Source organism: Archocentrus centrarchus, chromosome 11 (assembly GCF_007364275.1).
Source record: "Archocentrus centrarchus isolate MPI-CPG fArcCen1 chromosome 11, fArcCen1, whole genome shotgun sequence".
NCBI lineage: Eukaryota > Metazoa > Chordata > Actinopteri > Cichliformes > Cichlidae > Archocentrus > Archocentrus centrarchus.
Window position 1 is genome coordinate 32,818,335 of NC_044356.1, and position 22,273 is coordinate 32,840,607.

Consider the following 22,273-nt stretch of genomic DNA (forward strand, 5'->3'; position numbering starts at 1 on the left):
TCCAAACTGGGAGCTGGTTCCACAGAAGAGGGGCCTGAAAGCTGAAGGCTCTGCCTCCCATTCTACTCTTAAGTATCCTAGGAACCAATAGTAAGCCAGCACAAGTGCTGGATATGTGAAGGTAGATATATATAATATAGAGGGATGCCTTGATTATTTATTTTTGTACCAGAACAGGTTTTTTTTTTTTTATGTATCTTTTCGTATTTTCTGAAATAATAAGAACTGCTTTCTGTGTTGTGGTTCTGATATAATGCAGCAGGTATGCCAGACAGGTTCACTGCAAACAGGAACTCCCTAACAACAGAGGTATTAGTCAGTGATGAAACTTTATTTTCAACAGCTGCCTCTTTGTTTCATTGTGTAGTGGATGCCTTCACCTCCAGGCTAGTGGGGCTTCTTCCAGCTGTGGCAAACATTTTATTGGTGTTTTATTATCTTATGTATCCATTCATTTTTTCCCCCTCTGAGAACTCTGGGCCAAGATAGACTGTGAAAAGAGTCACCTGCACTGGATGACAAAAGGATGTTTAACTTGTATAAAGGGATAAGGATGATGCCCCTTTGTTGGTGATATCCTGTAGACAGAGACTTTGTAGATAAGGTCTGGAATGTTGATCAGCAGGTAGGGGGAATTACAACTTTTTTTTCAGGTGATCTTTGAACATAATTTGAATGTCTGATTGCAGAAACTAACAGTTGTGGAGAAAATAAATACATTTATTGAAAAACTGAAATTTATTCTTTTGTTGTCTTAAATTTCAAATATTGTTTATTAACCCTAGAATGTGGTGGATGTGCATACTATACTAGTAACTCACTACTGTACACAATTACTATCTTAGGGAGAAGCTAAACTAGCTGATATCACAACAGTGATTTCAGCTTAATGGAAAGTAATATTGACATTTAGCTGAAGCTGTAACAGTGGCTCAATCTACAGTGGGGAAAATAAGGATTGATGCGCTGCCAATTTTTCAAGTTTTCTCACCTACAAAAAATGGAGAGGTCTGTAATTTTTATTGTAATATGCTTCAACTGTGAGAGACAGAATCTACAAATCACATTGTATGATTTTTAAATAATTAATTAGCATTTTATTGCATAAAATAAGGATTTGATACAGTAGAAAAACAGAACTTAATGTTTGGTACAGAAAACTTTGTTTGCAATCACCGAAGTCAGACATTTCCTGTAGTTCTTGACCAAACTTGCACACACTGCAGCAGGGATTTTGGACCACTCCTCCATACTGATCTGCTTCACATCTTTCAGGTTTCAGCTGTTGCTGGGCAGCATTGAGTTTCAGCTCCCTCCAAAGATTTTCTGTTGTGTTCAGGTCTGGAGACTGGCTAGGCCACTCCAGGACCTTGAAATGCTTCTTACAGAGTCACTCCTAAGTTGCCCTGGCTGTGTGTTTCGGTCATGCTGGAAGAACCAGCCACGACCTATCTTCAATGCTCTTACTGAGGGAAGGAGGTTGTTGAACTGAGCACTAAAGCAGAAAAAAAAAAAAGTCTGAGAAATCAGACAGAAACTCTGAGTAAGTGCCGGGTGGACGATGGATGATAACAAATAAAACAGATTTCTGAGTTTTCCAATTAGGGTGGGAAAGGCTAAGAGTCCGGCTTTCAAATTCAGTAAAACTGTCTGACTCTAATAAGCTGCAGTGAAAGATTGTTGTCGCTCTTCCTCCTTGGCCTGTGCTTTGAGGATTCTGACAGTTAGTGTGACTCATTTAACATACAGTACTTTCCCCTGAAAGTTTCCCAATTATCCATAAAGCCCACCTCACTTTTTAGACATCCCTCATTTTACCAATTTAAGGAAAACACCTGACTAAACATGTCACTACTTGTCCAACTGTCGAGGGGACAAGAGAAAACCACGGAGTCTGACATTGTTTTGGCAACGTCACACACCGATTTTCATTTTGGTGACCTCTGATCGACATCTGATCGGTATCATTACTGCCGACGTGAATTATAAATTAACTGGAAGTTTATCATAATTTTCCCTGCTTTCCTGTTGGTGACGGTGCTCCACTCCACAGTCAGATCGGATAAGCACAAATTAAGAACAGATTTGAAATTTTTCTCCCGCTTTCAGGAGAGTGGAGGGTATCAGAGAGAGAGGAAGATCACCAGGGCTACATGGATGAGGCACTTTTAAAGATGACCTGCAAAGTCTGATTGTTTTGATTTGTTATTTCACATTTCTTTACAAATGTACATTACTAATTTAGAGATTATTGCACACCTTTTCAGTTGATCTGGTTGTACAGCCTCCTGTGCTTCTTCCTTCTTTAACAGTCCAAATCCCAGTCCAGTTCATTCTATAATATTGGCAAGGACAGCAGCACCTTGATTTACATGCATATCTGAGTGAAAAGTTTAATATGCAGTCTAACAGAGCAGTTGGTCAGGGGTAAGAAAAATGTGGGTAAAATAGAACGGATGAGTGACACTCTGCACCTAAAACAAGGCACTTAGCTGAATGACCCAGGTCACCCCAGGCGCTAGAAGCAAGTGTTCCTGTTTGCTGAAAAAGTGTAGTGAAACATCCCCTGAAGCAACAATTACATGTCTATTGATAACCACAGGATTATAGCACTTTATCCGAAACAGATTCCACATCCTGCCAAACCCTGTACCTAGGTGTCAGGAAGCTGTGTGCTAACAATCAAGAACAAGCAGCAATCAGTCGTAAGAAAATATTGTCTCACGACCAACTTGGTACCAGCTACACTATAGCTTATTAAGTCCCACTAACATAAGAGTTAATCTTCTTATTTCCTATTATTATGAATCAGTTCAGAGGCATTTTTTTGATATTCTATGCATCAAAGAAGGGTGAGAACCACATCAAAAGCTGCAGAAATTCATCTTCTTCAAACATGCAATGTAAAAAGACCAATAGAATCATACAAAGGTCCATTTTATTGAGTGTCCCGAGGCCTGAAGCTGTGAAAGGTACTTGCTGCTGAATGTCTGCGTGTTCTGCACTCAATGGCCTCAAATAGTCAAAGAGAGGTTAATCTCTCTCGTGCAGACACACCTGTTTTTCATTCAGCCGGAACGTTAGCTGAGGGTTTCCTCATAGCCACAACACTCTGAAAACACTGGGCAGACAAAGATTCTCTGTTTGACATGCCTCCCCTGTCTACTAGACCCAGCTACAATACTTTTAGTACTGTGAGGATTTTCAGTAAAAATAGAAGAGGCTAAAATCAAGGAACATAATGTTGAACCAGTTTTTACTCTGCATTGTATTTGCCACTCTTGAACAGTACCAGTCAACAATCTGGACACATTCACCCACTGTGTCCAAACTTTAGACTGGTACCGTAAGGTCTGTGTCATTCTATACTATCAGGAGGAAAGCAAAAGTTTTACTGGGAGATAGTTTATTTTATTTCATTTCATTTCATTTCAGTTTAGTTTAGTTTAGTTTAATTATTGTTACATACAGGTAACCTTGGCACATCACTACCAGCAATGAAATTCTTAGACTCAGGAACCTCAATATTTTATATGAAAACTAAAAAGCAATGTTGCACATAAACTAACAACTGAATCAAATATGAAGTAAATTACATAAAAAGACTATAAAAGACTACATACAGATATACAAAGCACTAAAAAACATACTGTAGCAGCTGTAGTGCAAGGTAATGTGTGTGCATGTACAATGTGTACAATGATTGCGCAAAATGTTGTGTATATACAGTACCAGTCAAAAGTTTGGACACACTGTATTTCAGCAGTTCAGTAGTCTGATGGCTTGTGGTTAGAAACTGTCCCTGAATCTGCTGTTGTGGGTCAGGGTGTTCCTGCACCACCTGTCTGATGGCAGGAGGGTGAAGAGTGAATGGGGTGGCTGGTATCAGAGAGGATCCACTGGGTCTGGATGTGGGAGGTCCTGGCAGTTCAGACCTGATAAAACATTGTGCTGATCTGACCACCCTCCGTAGAGCCTTGCAATCCACAGTGCTACAACTGCCGTACCAGGTGGTGATACAGCCAGAAAGAATACTCTTGATGGCACATCGATAGAAGTCAACGAGAATTCTGGAGTCCACACCAAACCTTTTCAGCTGTCTCAGAAAGTTGTTGTCTGACAGCTTTTTTTTGAGGATCAGCTCAGATCCTCACTGATGTTGATCCCCAGGAACCTGAAGCAGCTCACTCTCTCCACCTCTGTCCCCTCAGTGTGAATAGAGCTGTGCCCTCCACCCTGTAGTCTCCTGTAATCCACATGAGCTCCTTGGTCTTGCTGATGTTGAACAGCAGGTTGTTGTCCTGACCACATGATGTCAGGACTCTCACCTCTGCTCTGTAAGCACACTCGTCTCCATCTGCAATGCAGCTGATGATGGTGGTGTCGTCTGCAAATTTAACAGTGGTGTTAGAGCTAAATGTGGCCATACAGTCATGGGTAAAACAGGGTGTACAGCAGGGGACTGAGCACACAAGCTTGTGGGGCACTGGTGCTGAGCCTCAGTGTAGATGATGAGACCCACACCACCTGTGGTCTGACCATCAGGAAGTCCAGGATCCAGTTACATAAAGAGAAATATGCCCAGATCCTGAAGCTTCATGATAAGCCTGGATGGAATTATGGTGTGGAGAGCAGAGCTGTAGTCAAGAAACAACACAAAGGACGGTGTGCAGAGCCGGTACTGTTGCATCATCTGTTGATCTCTTTGGCCAGTACGCAAACTGATGTGAACTTTGACATGTACTCAAAGCACTTCATAACGATGGACTTGAGTGCTACTGGGAGATAGTCATTAAGGCAGCTCATAATAGGATTCTTTGGGATAGGGATGATGGTGGTTGAAGCATGAGTGGACTACAGACAAGAGCAGGGAGAGGTTAAACGTGTCTGTGAAACAGCTGCCAGTTCATGAGTGCATGCTTTGAGAGCACGACCTGGGATGTTATCCGGTCCTGGAGCTTTCCGTGTGTTTACTTTTTTAAAGCATTGGACTGCCATAATTAAAAACGTGCACAGCTTGAATATAACTGCATTATTCCATATAATAATGTAACTTTTAGAAAAACAGACATTTAAATCACAGGTTTGACTCAGTGCATGTCATCTGCCTCTTTTTCATTTAGAAACATGCTCAATAAAACTACCTCCAGCCCCGAGACATTTTCACTTCTGTGCTATCAGCCTGGAAACCCATCACTTATTATCTAAAGACTTAACCACTGTTTTGAGCCTTTAAGTGTTTCTACCTGGATGACATCCTGTTTTGTGTGGTGTTCAGTTTGTGTTCAGTATTATGAATGCTGAAAAAAAAAAAAAATTGTGGTCAGACAGTAGCAGATGGTATGAGACCGGACATAATTACATTCCTGTTTTGCTTTTCACATGAACTGTTTACCTGCTGGCAGCTTCTTACTAGTGTTACCAGTACCAAAGCACTTGTGATTTGTTTGTACATCTGCAAATTCATATTCAGGTATCTGTTTAGAGAAGTGACTGTCGTAGCCACAGGTTTGTCCACAGACAATTTATTTCATGATTAAAAAAAAATCTACTTTGGTGGTGAGCGATTATCTGTCTAATGTAATTGTGTATTCATTTGTGTCTTTTTTGCAGTAAAAAGGGATCAAGAAGTGATATGATAAATATTTTTGTATTTCATCCAAAATGTGACAGTCTGGTTCTCATCCTTCAAGCAGCTTGTTTTAATTAACCCTAAAATTTTTGTATAATGTCTTAAACTTATGTAGAATTTGTTTACTGTCTATAAATGCCTGCTGGGGGGTCTCAGGTGATTTTATGAAAATGTTATGAGAAACAGACCTTATTGATGACTAAGATGTCTGTATGTGGCACAGTAGTGCAGTGGTTAGCACTGCTGCCTCACAGTGAAAGTCCTGGGCAGACTGAGGCCTTTCTGTGTGGACATTGCTTTTCTTCAGCTCCATGTTTAGTTAATTGGAGGGTCAATCGGTGAATGGTTGTCTGACTCTGCTAGTTTTGCATTACTCTGTTGACCTGTCCTCAGTGCACCGTGCCTCATGCCCCATGACAGCTGGGATAGGCTCCAGCCTCCCTGCAACCCTTAGGCAAGGATCGGGTGGATGGACAAACTTTAAGGTGGCCTGTTATGTACATAAGAATACAGAGTTTCCTTTCCACAAAGCTGTTTTATTATAACACACACAACCCCTGCAGTCAGAAGACGATGCTGTTTGTTCTTCTTCAGGTGTTAGGTGACTTCACAGAATGGTGAAGGAGCATTTGATAGCCTTGTTCCTATTTTGATGATCTCATCCCCTCTGAAAACTACTTTAGAGCTAACATGTTCCTAAACTACAGTTCAAGATACAGATAACACACAAAGATCTGTTCTAATACCTGAACTAAAGCATCTGCTCATTTGAGATAACCCACAGAAAAGTTTCAGTATTTATAGCGATTTAACACGTGTTAGAACATTTGACTTTCTTCCAGGATACACGTCGAACTGTATTGCTTGAATGCTTTAGAACATGGGCCGGTTGGATACACATCGAGTCTGATGAGGTGACTGTAATAATGCATAAAAACAAAAACGAAGCGTTTTATTATATCCCACGTTAAACATACTGTAAGCACCACAGTATGTAACAGAGGAGATGGCATGTCATTTCTTTTTGCCTGTGGCTTTTTGAACTGCCCACTGACAGTTCTAAGAAGAGAGCTATTGGGGTATTGTATGAATTGTGTTCAGTTCCTGCTTTCACCTAAATGAATAGAAGCATGATGCATGATGTGCTATGTGGCCTTCCTTTGCCCTGGATTTCACCTCTCAGGCTGCACACAAAGTATAGACCTTACAGATGATGGATGCTAGAATTCTGTTTGATTTTATCATCAATTCACAACAGCAATAATCTGAACACAGTTTACATTTTTTTAGACCAGACAACATTTCAGGGGGAAAAAAAACCCCCCAAGGATCCAAACAGTCTGATCTGAGCGTAGGATTTTCCCCAAAGAGAAATTTTCTTTGGATACGAGGCTGCCATTGAAAAGCACTGGAAGGTTTTGAAGTGTGACAGGCTACAGTGTGCATCGTTTTGATTGGCAGAAACAAGAACATATAAATTCAAAAAAGATAGCCAGTCAAAAAAGAAACAAAACACATCTCAAGGTGCTAAATGTTGATCCAGTACCTTGTAAGTCATTCATTTCCTGATGCTGTTGCACTGAAAACACTACCACAAGAAGGTATTCCTTTGTACTGTATGGTGAATCCAAAAAGCCCAGAAAATCTCTTATGAAGGTTCTATTCTACATATTCTACATGTTCTACATTGAAATTCTTTGATTTGGTTTGGTTTTTGTTTCTTTTTAATGAATAGAACATAGTCCAGTGTAATCATTGTAATCTCCAGCATTTTAATTAATTACTGTGATTTAACAACATAGATAGATAGATAGATGCCATAGATAATTCAGTTCAATTCAATTTTATTTATATAGCTACAAATCACAACAAAGAGTCGCCTCAAGGTGCTTTGTATTTTAAGGAAAAGACACTACAATAATTACAGAGAAAACCCAACAATCAAAATTACCCCTTAAGAAATAGCATTTGTCAACAGTAGGCAGGAAAAACTCCCTTTTAAGAGGACAAAAGACACACTGTGCCAAAGATGTACAATAACTAATGATTAATTGCACAGTGGTGTATAAACACATAGAGTATGGCAGGATATTTACCATAAAATCTGTTTGTCTGACTATCCATAATTACATTTAAGATATCTAAAACTGCATTTTGACTATCCAGAATGGAAATTTCAGATATCTGCAGTTACATTCTGACTAGTAAGAATAATAATTCAAGATATCTTCAATTACATTTTGACGAGCCAAAATTTCTTTCAAGATTATCTCAAATGACGTCACCAGATTCATCATTTGTCTGTAATTACAATTCAAGATATCTCAAACGTAATCATGACTAGTCAAAATTACATTTCTAGATATCTAAATTTAGCGATTGCGTGTAAGCCCCCTTGTGCTGTACTGAGCTGTCCAAACAATTGCCTGTAGTGTAGAATTTCAGGTGGCTGCAACGATGCTGATCGTTCTGGACAAAACTGTAAGAAAATGCCGCGATATAGAAAGAGCTCTTCAGTGTGGGATATGCGGAGAACGAGAAAATCGTGTACGTGAAGACTGCTTCAGAAATCTGTAAAGAATTGCTGATTTTATGGCAGGCCATTTTAACAAAATGCCTTATAAACTTTCCGCCAAAATGCTCCGTAAATCTGTGACATTTTGACTCGACAGAATCCTAATTCAAGTTATCAGTGATGTCATTCTGACTAGTCAGAATGTTAATTTAAGATATCTTAAATATAAAACCCGTCCAATTCAAGATATCTCTAATTCATGTGGAGATATCTTAAAGGGAATTTTGACCTGTCAAAATTACAGTTCTAAATGTCTCTGATTTAGTTTTGCCTAGTCATTATTTGCTTTCAACATATCTAGAATTTAATTAGCACTAGTCAAAACTATATATCTAAAAATACATTTAAGATGTCTTGAATTATGGTGTCATTTAAGATATCTTTAATTACAATCATGACTAGTCAGAAAAAAAATGAGATGTCTTGAATTAACTTTCTGACTAGTCATAATTTAATTGTAGATATCTTGAATTGCAGCCTCCATTCAACTCAGTGGTGAATCTGACATCATTTCTACTAGTCAGAATTTAATTAGAGAGATCTCAAATAGGTATTTTGTCTAGTCGAAATATAATTTGAGATATTTTAATTTACTCATAAATCATAAATTAATTTCAGATATCTGGAATGTAAATGTGGTGAAATGGATTTTATGTTAAAACAGCCTGCCATACATAGAGGGAAAAGAGGTGAGTGAAAAAGAAATGCTCAGTACATCATAGGAACCCCTCAGCAAAGGTTCAGGGTCTCCTGATCCGGACATAACTACAAGCTTTATCAAAAAAGAATTTTTTAAGCCTAACTGCAGTTTTTGGATGATGGCAGGGGAGATAAATCACGTGTCAATCAAAGGTTGCGAGGCTTGATTATTGGTTATCTGTAAATGTTCAGCCCCACGTTGCATAGAGGGCCTGTTAGCTCAATGCAATGTTTATCTAAATGCTCCTACAAGGCCGAATCCTAAAGCACACGAAAAATCGACCTTACTCGATTAAATCCTAACAGACACTTCACATAAATATACCTCAACTTGGATATTTTGCCAGGCCACAGTTGTAAATAAGAACATGTTCTTAATCTGTCAGCCTGGTTCAATAAAGGTTTAAAATAAAATAAAAATGTTAGTGATCACTGTGTAATTGTTTGCGTAGAAAATCCCCAAGGCAAAACCCCGTTATATCTTTTATAAGAAATTTTAAGAGTTTTAATGAGCAGGCTTTTCTTCATGATGTATACTATCGTAACAGAGTTTCTTGGATCCCTGATATTGAATTGGCCTTGGATTACTTTAATTTAACATTCTTATCTATTTGTAATAAACACGCTCATGTTAAAAAGTTTAGGATCAGTGGTAGGAATAATCCTCTGTTGTGCCCTTTTCGAGTTCTGTTTCATGAATAATTGATTCTTGGTTCCCTGTGAGTTTCCAGTTTTGTATCTTAGGCCTTCTTAGTGCATCAAGTCTGTATTTCTGTGTTCCTGTTTATTCACTTCCTGGTTTTTTTTGTTTTTTCTTTTCAAGTTTGAGGTTTGAGGTATATTGTGCTTGTGATGTGTAGGAATCAGCAGAAATGAAGAACAGGTTTAAATACTGTTTCATACTCTAATTCACAAATCTTCACTGCTGCAGCCAGAGCTGTGTGGATGAGCTCACCATTGTGATGTATGTGTGTATCCATTATCGCCAGACAAAACCTCGTCTACACCTTCATCTTGCCGAAATTTTGCCTTGAAGAATCAAGGTGTCTGCTTACAAGCCATTCCCAGGGATCTGTGACAGTGACTTTACTCCAGCTCTTCTTGTCTGCGCTTTGATACCACTGAAAATAAATCCACTCCAAACTTGTTCATGCTATTAGTGAGTTTTTTTTTTTTCCCCCATTTTGCTGTAAAAATGATCCCCATTTACTCCAAAAAGTTGTGTTTGTAATTTCACATCATTGGATGAGGAGAAACTGAGAAATAAAGAAACCCTGAGGGCTCAAAGGAAGAGCATTAGTTTGACAGCTCAGAAAATGGAAATTTGAGACTGATCTTTTATGCCTTGCTGCAGCCCAGAGTAAGTTTGATATGCAGGGGACGGTATTAGGGCCTTGACAGCAGTCATGCTTCCTGCTTGTTTCTGCAAACAATGTGGCAGGGGTTAGTGTGCTCCCATGGGAGCAGAGCTATGGAAAATGAAGACAGTGCAGCAGGGAATACAGTGCTCCAACAAAATTTGTGAGAAAGTGTGGGCTGTTCTTTGTCCAGGAAATACTTTTTTCAGAATGTCCTCAAAATGGTCTAAAGTGTCATTTAAATTTAGCTAATGAACTGCAAGAAGAGAAAAATAGAAGTTTAGTAAAACTGTCTGTAATGTAGGGTATACATCTCCAATCAGGAACCATAAATGCATCCAAATCTTAGTGAAGTGAAACAACAAAATTAAGTAATTTAGACATGAATGGAGCCCCTCTGTCATCATGGGAAAAGGACTTTGATGAGAACAGGTTTCTAAACCAATGAGGATTAATCTTTATGCTACTGAAGAGCCCATTATTACTGTAGGACATGAATGTCCATCCATCCATCCATCCATCCATCCTCCAAGAATGTCTATATGATATCTAAATATAAAATAAATAAGGATTTAAGTACAAAGTTTTCACTGCTTTAATTTAATATGAAGGTATTAGGGTCATTGGAAGGGATTTCAGTATATTTGTTGAAATTAGTTTTAATTCATATTGTTATTCCACCCTCAGAGGGGGGAACGGGGTATTGTTTTTGGTATGAGTGTCAGTTTGTTAATATTACAGTAAAACTACCACTGATTCATACAAATTTTGCATGAAAGATGGCCAATGACCTCTAGATCACCTGATTAAATCCATACAGTCATCCGTTTTGTTCTGCTTATCCTTTTCAGGGTCACAGGAGCCTATCCCAGGTGTTATAGGGTGAGGAGCAGGGTACACTCTGTACAGGTCGCAGGCCACTGACCATAATTAGGTCAAGGTAAAAACAAAAACAATTCAGAAAAAAATCCCTATCTTTACTCACCTGGAGTCAACATTGTCAATTTAAGATTAAAATTGTGTTGATAGAAAAAGTAAAACCAGTTATGATCAATAATTTACACCATTAGATTGTCCTGTATGTTGTGCTCACTTGTGGAGCACATTTGACGCGGGAAGAAATGGCAAAAACAGGATATTCTTTAGCAGAAAGTGTTTGTGAGCAAAAGATAAAAAAGCATTTCAAAGAATCATGACAGCCCCTTTCCTGCTGGTCAAAAAATGGACTCCATCAATCAAATAAAAAATTATATTGCAGCGTGTGGTATTTGGTTTCTGAGGCACAGGTTTAAGTTATGAGAGTGACGGGGCAAAAGACAGACAGTGATACTGATAGTGAGTTTTGAAATTTGAGAGATTTTAGTGTTTGGAGTGTGTATTTAGTGAGTATTACAGTGTGTTTAGTGTTCTTTAGTCGTAGACACAGCAGATGCTGCCAAAAAGCTACAAAAGGCAGACTCCAATGTAAACGCTGTCTCCAGGTTTACAACAGGAGGAGTGACACACCTGGGAGTGTCAGGCCTGTGGTGGGCCCCTCTGTCCTGTGGTGGACAGGAACTGTTTTTGGAGTGACACAAATAATTTGTGTGGCAGCTTGTTGTGACACCTGATAAATAGTTTTAACTTTGTTTGCTAAATTTGTACACAAGTTTTTGAATATTACAACTTTTATTTGTATTTTACTGTCAGTTTGGCCGGCGGTCCCTTGGCGTTTAAACAGAGGCATGAGGCTGAAATAAACTCATCTAACTTGAGGTCTTTATTCAATAAATAGGAGCATTTCACAGTCATCAAAACAAACACAGCAACCACCATCATTCCTCTACAAGCAAATGGCTTCCCTTTTATACTCCACCTGTCACAGGTGAGCATCCAGAATGGTCCAAGTTTGGGTGCAACCCACAAAGGAAACACAATAATCCCATTCCCAAAACCAAACAAAATCCAACACAAAGAATGAACATTTACATATATACACATTCCTAAAAATATTTCAATAGCATGCTTTTATTTTTTAATTGATTTTATCCATCTATATTAAAACTCTTTAATCTAAACTCCCCTCACGTGATACTTTGGTTCACCCCAGGGGCTCATAAGCAGGTGATTGAGGTACCTCCAATCTTTTGCTCCACACCCTGCTGAAGAGACAACTAAGAGAAGGTGAGTACTGCTAACCTTAACACATAGCAAATATTTACAACACAGAATGAAAATTATGAAACAGATTGTGAACAGTTCTGACTAAGGTTTTTCTTTCTATACAGGTAGGATGGCCAGTCCCCCTCCATTCCTTCACCTTTCATAACTGCCACAATACAAACTAACTTAAATCCAATAAAGAATCCTCCAAACAATTAATGTGTGTTCTTTTTTTATATAGCTTATTTAAAAACCTACTACTACATAAGCAGGTAGAGGTAATGGAACCCCTGGTCTCCATTACATTTACGTCATAAAAATTGTTTGTTAAACATGTTTGTGGTTTTCAGAGTTAAAAAAAAAATTCTTTACTCTGATTTGATACTTTTTGTGTCTCAATGATTTAATGTTTGGAGAGTGACATGTTTGTGTAACAGACAAAGTTTATATCAGCTAAAATGTCTGCTAGGGACAGAGTTTATTGTGCCTGGCACCACTTGTTAATAGTTCCATTTCAGTAAAGCTTCATTTATCCCCATTTATTGGAATGGTGCCCCATTTCTGCTGTAGCCAGCAGGCACAGAATAGCTATATAGAGAAGGAAGGTTGTTAGCAAAGATATGTAAAAAAACTTGGATATTAAATCAGGATTTTGGCACCAGGATAGCTCAGGGTGTGAGCAGGCAATCATGTATGCCGCTTGGCTGTGCGGCCAGCACAGGTTTGAGTCCTGGCCTGTTGCCATTTGCTGTGTCTTCCCTCATTTTTCCTCCCCACTTTCCCGTCAATCTTCCCTGTCAAACTGTCCAATAAAGCCGAAAAAAAAAAGCCAAAAAAATCTTAAATCAGGATTTTATTTGTGTCTGTCCAAAGACTTTCAAACTGCTAAACTTTAGGCACTATGTCTCAGGAGTTCCACAGAGTTTATTTATGAATGTAAACCTACTTTTATTGAAGCTAACACATGGCACTTTAAATATTAATTTTGATGTCAAATTATGTCTAAAATGTGTTACTGCTACAATGTGTTATTCTCAAACACTTTTTGGTCTGGGCTGCTTCTGTATGCTTTGCAATCAAGTATAATCTAAAATAAAAATACTATCAACAAAGCGAACTCAAGAAGAAAACTGCAGTTGTTACACTGTTACGGTATTTGAATGAACATGGCTGAGCTGCCAACACTGACATCTAGATAGATCTTTGAATGTTGATTAAATCAGTTAATTCTTGGTATATTTGCTTTTTAGCCTGCTTTCTAAGCCCACCCCATCCCATCTGACACTAGTTTATCCTCATGTTTCAGCTGCCCGACTAGGCAACCCGATATCTATGTGGGCTGACATCATAAAAAACCCTATGGATTAACAATGGGATGTCACTCAAGTTCATGTGTGTGAAAGCAGAAAAGTGAATATATTTGGCAAATGTAGTGTATCTCACAGGGGAGTATCCCTGTCATTCCAGTGTTTTATGACTTTATCAATTTGTCCCACATCATTTTCTATTTCTGCTTAAAAATACAAATGTTTTAGGGTCAAAGGGGATCTCAGTCAGAAGGTCAGAAGGGTATTCTGTCAGCCATCAGCCACACCTTTATCTTCCAGCCTCTATCCTCTGCTTCAGCTGTTGGAGTAATGCAGCTTCTTATGCTCATAAGCTTCCTCAGCGAGCAGGCAGGCATTAGACCAGAGTACAAAGTCTGGTCGCAGGGTGGTCATTGCGATCTCCAGGGGAAGAAAAAGCTTCTGATCCAAGTCAACTTGATTCTGCTAATCCCTGCCTGCAGTCAGTGGGCCTGAATTGGTGGTTGGGGGGGGGTTAACGCACATCCTAGTTGGATAGCCTCTTGCACTCAATTTTATCAGCTAAATACCTGAGGACTTAGTTATGTCTCCACGTGCATCTGCCTTGAATGAGGACGGTCCTGTAGCTAACCAGAATGTGCCCAAGTGTAGTTCGTACTATGAAGCTCCGCCTGTTGGATTTCATGCTCCACAGTTTGTTTGATGAGACTTTCCTCTTTTCAACACCCCCCACTTCATCCAGTGGCCCTGTTTGCAGTGATGTCAGTAATGCATTACTTTGATCTGACTACTTACTCAGTAACGAGTAATCTAACATGTTAATATTTGCAGTCCAGTAATCAGATTAAAGTTACTTATCCAAGTCACTGTGCGTTACTATTTTTGTCATTTTCCTCAGTAAAAAGATATATTTTTGCTTTCTTCTTGAGTCTCAGGGAGTGACGTCTGGCTGATGCAATAATTAAGTCCTGTTTTCAGCATGAGGACAATAATAGCACAAAATGACACAAACGTAAACAATGGAGGGAGGAGAGAGATGCGTGTTTTCTAGCTGAAATACAGGCACTATTTTGAGTTTGTGTCAGCTAAAGATGACAACATCAAAGTTAGTTGTTTACTCTGTGCTGGTGACAAAGTGCTATCTAGCTTCAAAAGCACTACGTCAAATCTGAAGAAACATTTGGAGTCGCAGCACGGCACAAACTTACAGAGCGAGCGGGTCCAACAAGGTGGTGCGAAGCAGAGAGCTGTGACTAATGCACGAGCCCCCCAGCACCCAAACTGGGTGCTGGGGGGGGGGGCGATTTTCGGTTTTGACAAAAAAATGATTTCCTGTATTTAAATGGCTATAAATGACTTGTTGACCTATAATCTGTGAAATGTGTCAAACATATCTCTCATGAATGATAGCAGGTCATTTTAGATGTTAGATTCAACTCATTGTCATTGTGCGCACAAAACACACAACAAAATGATCGTTCCAGATCACTCATCCAGAGACGAGCATCTGCGGTCATGCAGCCAGAGACCGGCGCTACCGTTAGGCAATGTGGTTTAAGTGTCTTGCCCAAGGACACAACGCAGCGCAGGGACAGGGGCTCAAACCGGCAACCCTCCGGCTGCAAGGCGAGCACCTACCCACTGCACCACTGCCACTAGATTTTGAGTGAGAAACAGCATTTCTATCACAAGGTAGAAGCTGCACTCAGTTTTTGGCAAAGTGCCTTTTATATATTCGTTTTTTTTTTCAGGGTAAAAACTGTCATTGACATTAAAAATGTCTTTTAAAACAGAAATCTGGCTCAGAAGGCTGCAGAAATCACAACAAATATAACATCATGGTTCTATGAAGATATACTAAGTGGCCAAAAAGCACTGGATTAATTATAATGTAGGTACAATAACAGACTCCTAAAGATTCTGGCAAAACAGGTTATTTCTTCATTTCATATATACTGTAAAAGCCCTTCATAAATCATGTTGACTGCACTCTTGTGTGTAATGTCTTTGCTTATATTGGTAAATAAAGCACACAGAAACATCAGAATCACGTTATGGCACAACAGCGGCAGCTGTTGAAAGTAACTAATAAAGTAACTTGTAATCTTGGTTACTTCTAAAATTATGTAAACAGTAAAGTAACTAAGTTACTTTTAAAGGAGTTACCAGTAATCAGATTACATCACTGCCTGTTTGGCTTCTGCTACAGCTCTGGAATATCTGGCTGCCTCCTCCTGTTGATGTGCCTCCTCTACCAACATGGTTTGATGTTCAGTTGTGGATGCCTTATGCTAAGGTAGGAGCAACTCCTCTCTATAAGGTCCTGGGAGTCAGTGAGGGACATCTCCAGCCTCACTTTGGGACATTTAAATTCTTCAACCAGGCTATAAATTCACAGTGATGGGGCTCTGTTGCTGTAGAGTCCAACAAAAATCCTCAAAATAGGCATTTCGAACACATTCTTACCCTGCGCTCCCTTGCCACTACTGTATTGGCCACTACTATATTGGAACTGAAAAAAGTTGAATCAGTGCTTTAATTTAATTTTCTAAAAATCTGCTCAAGTTGGAGTTTAGAGTTTGGTCCATAATTCACAAAGTATCTATTCCTTAAAAAGTTTTTAAATCTGGGGTGTGGGGCATAATTGGCCATTTTTGACTACTTTTGATTTTACCTTTATATTTCACCTTAAAAACTGTTTACACTGCCTTGTTTGGTATCATTGTTTTCAGCACAACCTCACAGCAGTTATTTTTTCCATTTTGATGTACTGTATTAACACACTGGAACTTGAAAAAAAGAAAAAAAAAATCACAAAAACATAGAATCTCAGTAGTAAAAAGTTGTAAAAACTTATGTACAAATTTAGCAAAAAAAAAAAAAGTTATATACAACTATTGACTTTAAAATGCAGTTTTATGTCCAACTACATTTACACAATAATCAGAACATGAGGACAATGTCGAGAGAAAAAAAGAGTAAAAAACAGGAAATGCCACAGAAAACACTTTGACAGGTTTGCATAACACATGGGTAGAGTATGTTTCTCATGGTGTACCTATAAAATACCTGGATCAAAATTATAACTAAATGCTAGTAACTCTAAATTTCAGGACACCTGAGTCTTTCTGTAGTGTTCCTGTTTCATACATGTGAGTGCCTGATTCATCTGTCCACTGCTGCAGGCTTACAGCCTCACCAATGCTGCTGCTGAAAACACACTTATGATGTCTGACGTGACACTGTCTGTTGAACATCCTGTGACAAACACTACAGCTGAAAGCTCGCTGCCCTGTGTGGCACGACATATGATGCTTCAGACTCAGTTTGTGTGCAAATTTCTTCCCGCACACAGAACATGTGAAGGGTTTCTCCCCAGTGTGAATCCTCATGTGCGTGACAGCGTGGTCTCTGCAAGTGAAATCTTTCTTACAGATAGAGCAGCTGAAAGGTTTCTCTCCAGAGTGAAACCTCATGTGACGAACCAGGCTCTCCTTGCGAGGAAACCTTTTGGCACAAACAGAACAGCTGAATGGTTTTTCTCCCGTGTGACCCCGCATGTGGATCTGAAGGTGTGATTTCTGCCTAAATCTGCGGCCGCATTCAGAGCAGCCAAACGGTTTCTCTTCAGCATCGTATCTTACATTGTTCAGAAGAATGTCACAAGTTTGCACAGAGTCTGAAGTCGTGTGTTCAATTTCTGGTTCTGGTCTTCCTTCAGAGTCTCTGATCTCCTCAGTCTGGCTGTGATGAAGCTGAGGTTCCGCTTCATCTTCACTCTTCACATGGAGAGGACTGAATGTGAACTTGATAATACCGTCCTCCTGTAGGGCTTGAAGATGCTCTCCTTCCTGACTGGTCCAGACTTCATTCTGTTCCTCTTTTATAGGTAACATTTCATGGTCCTCCTGCTCCTGTTTAGTGTTAGGGTACTCCTTGACCTCCTGGTCCAACGTATAGCTCCTCTCCTGCTCCTCCGGTTTAACTACTTTACTTCTCACAACCAGCTGCTGGACATCTGCAAAAAAAGAAACACTCTTTTAATGTTAAACTGAAATCACATTGCTTTATTTTTCAGCTGAAACATAATCAGCCCTCCAGAGTACTATAATAACTTGTCTTGCTTCTCCAAAAGATGACAAGTTAGTAAACATAAATGCCACTGAATTTTTCCCAAGTCTGAATCTTCAAAAAGTCATGTGGGACAACTTATCAGGGTCCTAGCCAGAGGCTGATCACCCGAGGCTGTGCCAGGCTGAGGCATCGTCGCACTGGGCTGAGAATTTCATCGGTTCGCTATCAGAACTGATCTCCATCACCACAAATAGCAAGCTGGCATTGCTATTAGCACTAGCAAGAAGTTGTCCAATAGTTTGTCCAATATGTTTGGGGGCTGGTTTCATAGCAGGACTACATAGTATCTGCAATTTCTGCAAATTATGTTTTCAAAATGTTGTAATTGTCAAACACAATAAAAAAAATAATTGTTCACTGTTACCTGTGAAAGGTAAGTCCATATGGGCCAGTTTCAACTGTAAAACGGCTTGAAAACCACCATGAAGCACCAGAGTGATGCAACTCTATGTTTATTTTTGCCACATCAAATATGGCGGCGACGTTGACGCACGAGTCAGCGCTCAATGCGACCTCTACGTATATCTGTCTATGGCCTCAATGATGCAGGTTGAAATTTAACCCTACAGCTCCCTCTAGTGGAACCTCTGATCATATTCAATAGAGCCTCTCAAATTTTAAATGGTTACCTCCCCATTACACATGAAGATGTCCCACATTTTAAAGTCCAGTTCAGAACGGTATACAGAAGAAATGTGGGCCTCAAAAACAGAAGTGCTCATGTATGTATGCATTCTGCTGAAACTCAACAGTTTTACTGTAACAGACACAAAAACTATACTTTCCATTCATACCTTTAGGGCGGAAACTGCATAATGTACAGTTGTTCTTTACAAGTTCCATCCATCCAACCTCAAACCCGTAAACTGCGTGTTACGGTGTGTGTAATTTAAGTTATTTTTCCTACACAGTCCACAGATTTAGTTTACTTGTGTGGTAACCCTCAACATGTCCCACTGAAGCCGTCTCCCCCCCACCTGTAACGTTGTGTGAACTTAGAACAGGGACTGCAGATGGAAATTAGCTGACATGTTTTCTCTTGTGAGTACACGAACTAACAAACCCTCAGCTTGAAAAGACACCAAACGCCTGCCTGAGAAGCATGAACCGACCTGATGGGCTCAGCTGAACCTGCGGGTTGAAAACAGCGTCCAGCAGTCTGTGCTGTCTCCTCACCGCCTCCTTGGAGCGGTTCAGCTCCTCCTCATACTCCGCTATAGTTCTTTCAAACAGCGCCAAAATGTCTTCCGCAGCCGCAATCAGTCTCTGCTGCACCAGCGCTCTCAGCATCCGCACCTTAGACATTTTCACCGCTCACCTTGCTCCACACAGTCCGAGAACTTACTCAACACGGAGGAAAACACACCTACACGGAGCTAACCGGAACCAGAGCTGTCACTTCCCTTATACTTCGGATTTCAAAATAAAAGTCCGTGGTTTACTCTGGAGCTTGGAAAAAAGGCAACCTGACTTCTTTAAGTTTCTTGAAGATGTTTCACCTCATTCGAAAGGTTTCTTCAGTTTTTAAACCAAAAGGTGGAGAGACTCATGTATTTAAACTCCAGTGGGAGTCCTCTGGAGGTGGTTGTGACCCACTATTGTTCATGTGCGTAATCGCATCCGCCAAGGTGTGAAGGAGGCGTGGGTCATGGCAATCTGTGTTTTCGGGTGAAACTAATTTGGGACTATCAAGTGACCTATTGAGGTCATCTGAACAAAGGTGTGAATGGGAGCTGAGGCGCCTCGGGAGGGAGCTCAGGACAGCATTGTAAACGGGGAAAGTTGGTGACATAATCCACCTCCTCTGTTCAGTGATGGTTGTTCACAGTGGACATAGATGGCTTCTTTTACTCCTCTTTCGGACCATCTGTCTGTGGGTCACCTGCAATGGCCTACACCTCCTTTCACACCTTGGCGCATGTGATTATGCACATGAATAATAGTGGGTCACAACCTCCCTCCTCCAGGGAAATGAAACATCTTCAAGAAACTTAAAGAAGTCCACTCACCTTTTCTCAAGCTCGCAGTCATCCTATGACCTGGATGACTGAGAACCTACACAGACCCATAGTTAGCGGATTGTAAACAGGAAGTCTTGTTTGAATTATTTCACATTTAATAATTTAATGCCCTGATGAGTAAGATAAGATATACTTTATCCCAAAACTTGAGAAATTACTTTATTACTTCAGAAATTAAGTTAAACACAACCAACACATAACAGATGGTTTAAATAAGTAGAATAAATTACAATATGCCCAAACAAATATCTTAAGTAAAACAAAATAAATAAAATAAAACTATTATGTAATAATATAATTATGTAACAGACTAATATATCTCAGTTTCAAGAATAAAAATTCTACTGACACACAGTTATTCAAATTATCTTGATGAACCAAATCAGGCCACAGTGAAGCTCATCACTGATCATCTGCAGCTCCTCAGGATGGAGATGTTCTTCTTTTCACAGTTTTAGATCTATTAATGAGATTAATCTGCTGCAGCTAAAATTCTGCTGTTTTCAACAAGGTTTTCTGTGATGACTGAAGACTGACTCAAGTTAAGGAATGAAAAGCTAGGTTAATGTTTTTAAAATTTTCAGAATAATTTTAGCTCTATAGTTGAAACATCTTTTTACCCCAGAGCCTCTGTCTACTTGCATCTAAAGACAGTCACATGGAGCATAATGACTGTAAAATATCCCACGATAGATGTAAACCTGGACAATCAGCATCCTCCATAAAGACCTGTCATCTATGAAACACACTGTCAGCTTTGTGTGTGTTTGTGTCCAGGCAAAAAAAAGAAACATATTGAAAAAAGGAAAAAGGGTCTGCACACAAGTAATATTTTACTTCGTAAACATTTATACAAAGTCCAAAAAGCAGTGTTTCAACAGTTTACATTTCCTGTCATTTCTCAACAAATTTTTAGGCCAGAGCAATAAATCAGCACAACCTTGAGCCCTGTGCCACGAAGCAATTTCAGTATGCTCAGGGTATTTTTCTGTTATCTGGATTCATTTACACTAACGCTGGTGATCAGGATAGGTGGTCACACAAAGCTGGTTATCAGCTTGTTTAGTTCACCCGGGGTTTGCTGATCTACATACGAGCGCATTCACACAAAGGGGGTGGTGCTGATAACATCTCAAAAAACACAATGAATTAGTGTACCAAAAAAATGATCATCTGCCAAAAGATTATTTTGGGTATTTATCAGAAATTATTGCCTGTATTTAAACTATCATAAATGACCTGTTGGCCAATAATCAGCCAAACATATCTCTCATAAATGATATCAAGTCTAAAAAAAACAAAAGATTCCTGTCACAAAATAAGCTGCAGTCTGCATGTTTATGTCACAGTCACTTTTATATATGATTTATTTAGGCAGGTAAAAACTCTCATTGAAGTTAAAAATGTCTATTTCATGAGAGATCTGACCAAGAGGGCAGCAGAAACTACAAGAAATACAACATCACAGCTCTATACGACTTGTATACGATACAAGTCATTTCTTTATTTTATATATAAAACCCCTTTTGTAAATCCTGTTGAATACATTCTATTCACCAATATAAGCAAAGCTATTATTTATAGAAAACACATAGAAACATCAGAAATCACTTTTTGGTACAATACCGGCAGCTGAGTGGCTGGAGGAGTCTACTATAATATTATAACTATAAAGAGTAACAGCTGCTGCAGATAAATCAGCGGTGTGAGAGGAAAAGCACTGTCCAGAGGTTTTGCATTAAAAGCAATAAATGAATGTGTGTTCACTTTAAATGTTTTGGTCAGTGAGATGAAATGAATATTAACAAAGTTGAATATTAATAAAGTTTAACCTAAATAGCTTACAAAAACAGAATTCAGAGGTCCCGATTTATATATTAATGCTTATATATTTTTTGCAGTCAAAAGATTAAAACAAAACAACAAAATCATTTGCATCTAATAATCTGTGTTTATTACTGATGCTTATTTCCCAAATAAGCTATCTGCATACGGAGGTCCAAAGTATCTTGAAGGAATGGTGATGCTATGGGGTGGTTGTAGCTCAGGAGGTAGAGCAGGTCACCTACTGATCAGAAGGTCAGCAGTTTGATTCCTGGCTGCTCCAGGCTGCGTGCCAAAGTGTCCTTGGGCAAGATACACTGTGACGCAAGCGTTGGAGAGTGAATGTTAGATAATAAATGCACTTAGCTTAGTTAATCATGGAAGTGCTTGTGTGAATGGGGAAATATTGTATAAGTGCTTTCAGTGCTTAGACAGAGCAGAAAAGTGCTATATAAGAACTAGTCCATTTACCATTTTTCTGGAGACTTGATTGGTCAGTAGGTGATTTCCTACCTGTTGATCTTCAGTCTGGAACATAACCTATTCTGGTGCTGGTTATTTTTGCAGCATAAGTTACCATG

The 22,273-nt window shown here is 39.3% G+C and overlaps 1 protein-coding gene across 1 annotated transcript; it reads right to left on the minus strand.

The window, feature by feature from the left end:
- Positions 1-16,656: 16,656 nt before the first annotated feature.
- LOC115788783 (gastrula zinc finger protein XlCGF48.2-like) lies at positions 16,657-19,227 on the minus strand. The gene is made up of 2 exons (XM_030741971.1): positions 18,960-19,227; positions 16,657-17,731 (listed from the first exon to the last, which is right to left on the minus strand). Exons 1-2 carry the CDS (start codon positions 19,150-19,152, stop codon positions 16,800-16,802), a joined length of 1,125 nt encoding a protein of 374 aa, XP_030597831.1. The 5' UTR covers positions 19,153-19,227; the 3' UTR covers positions 16,657-16,799.
- Positions 19,228-22,273: the final 3,046 nt, after the last annotated feature.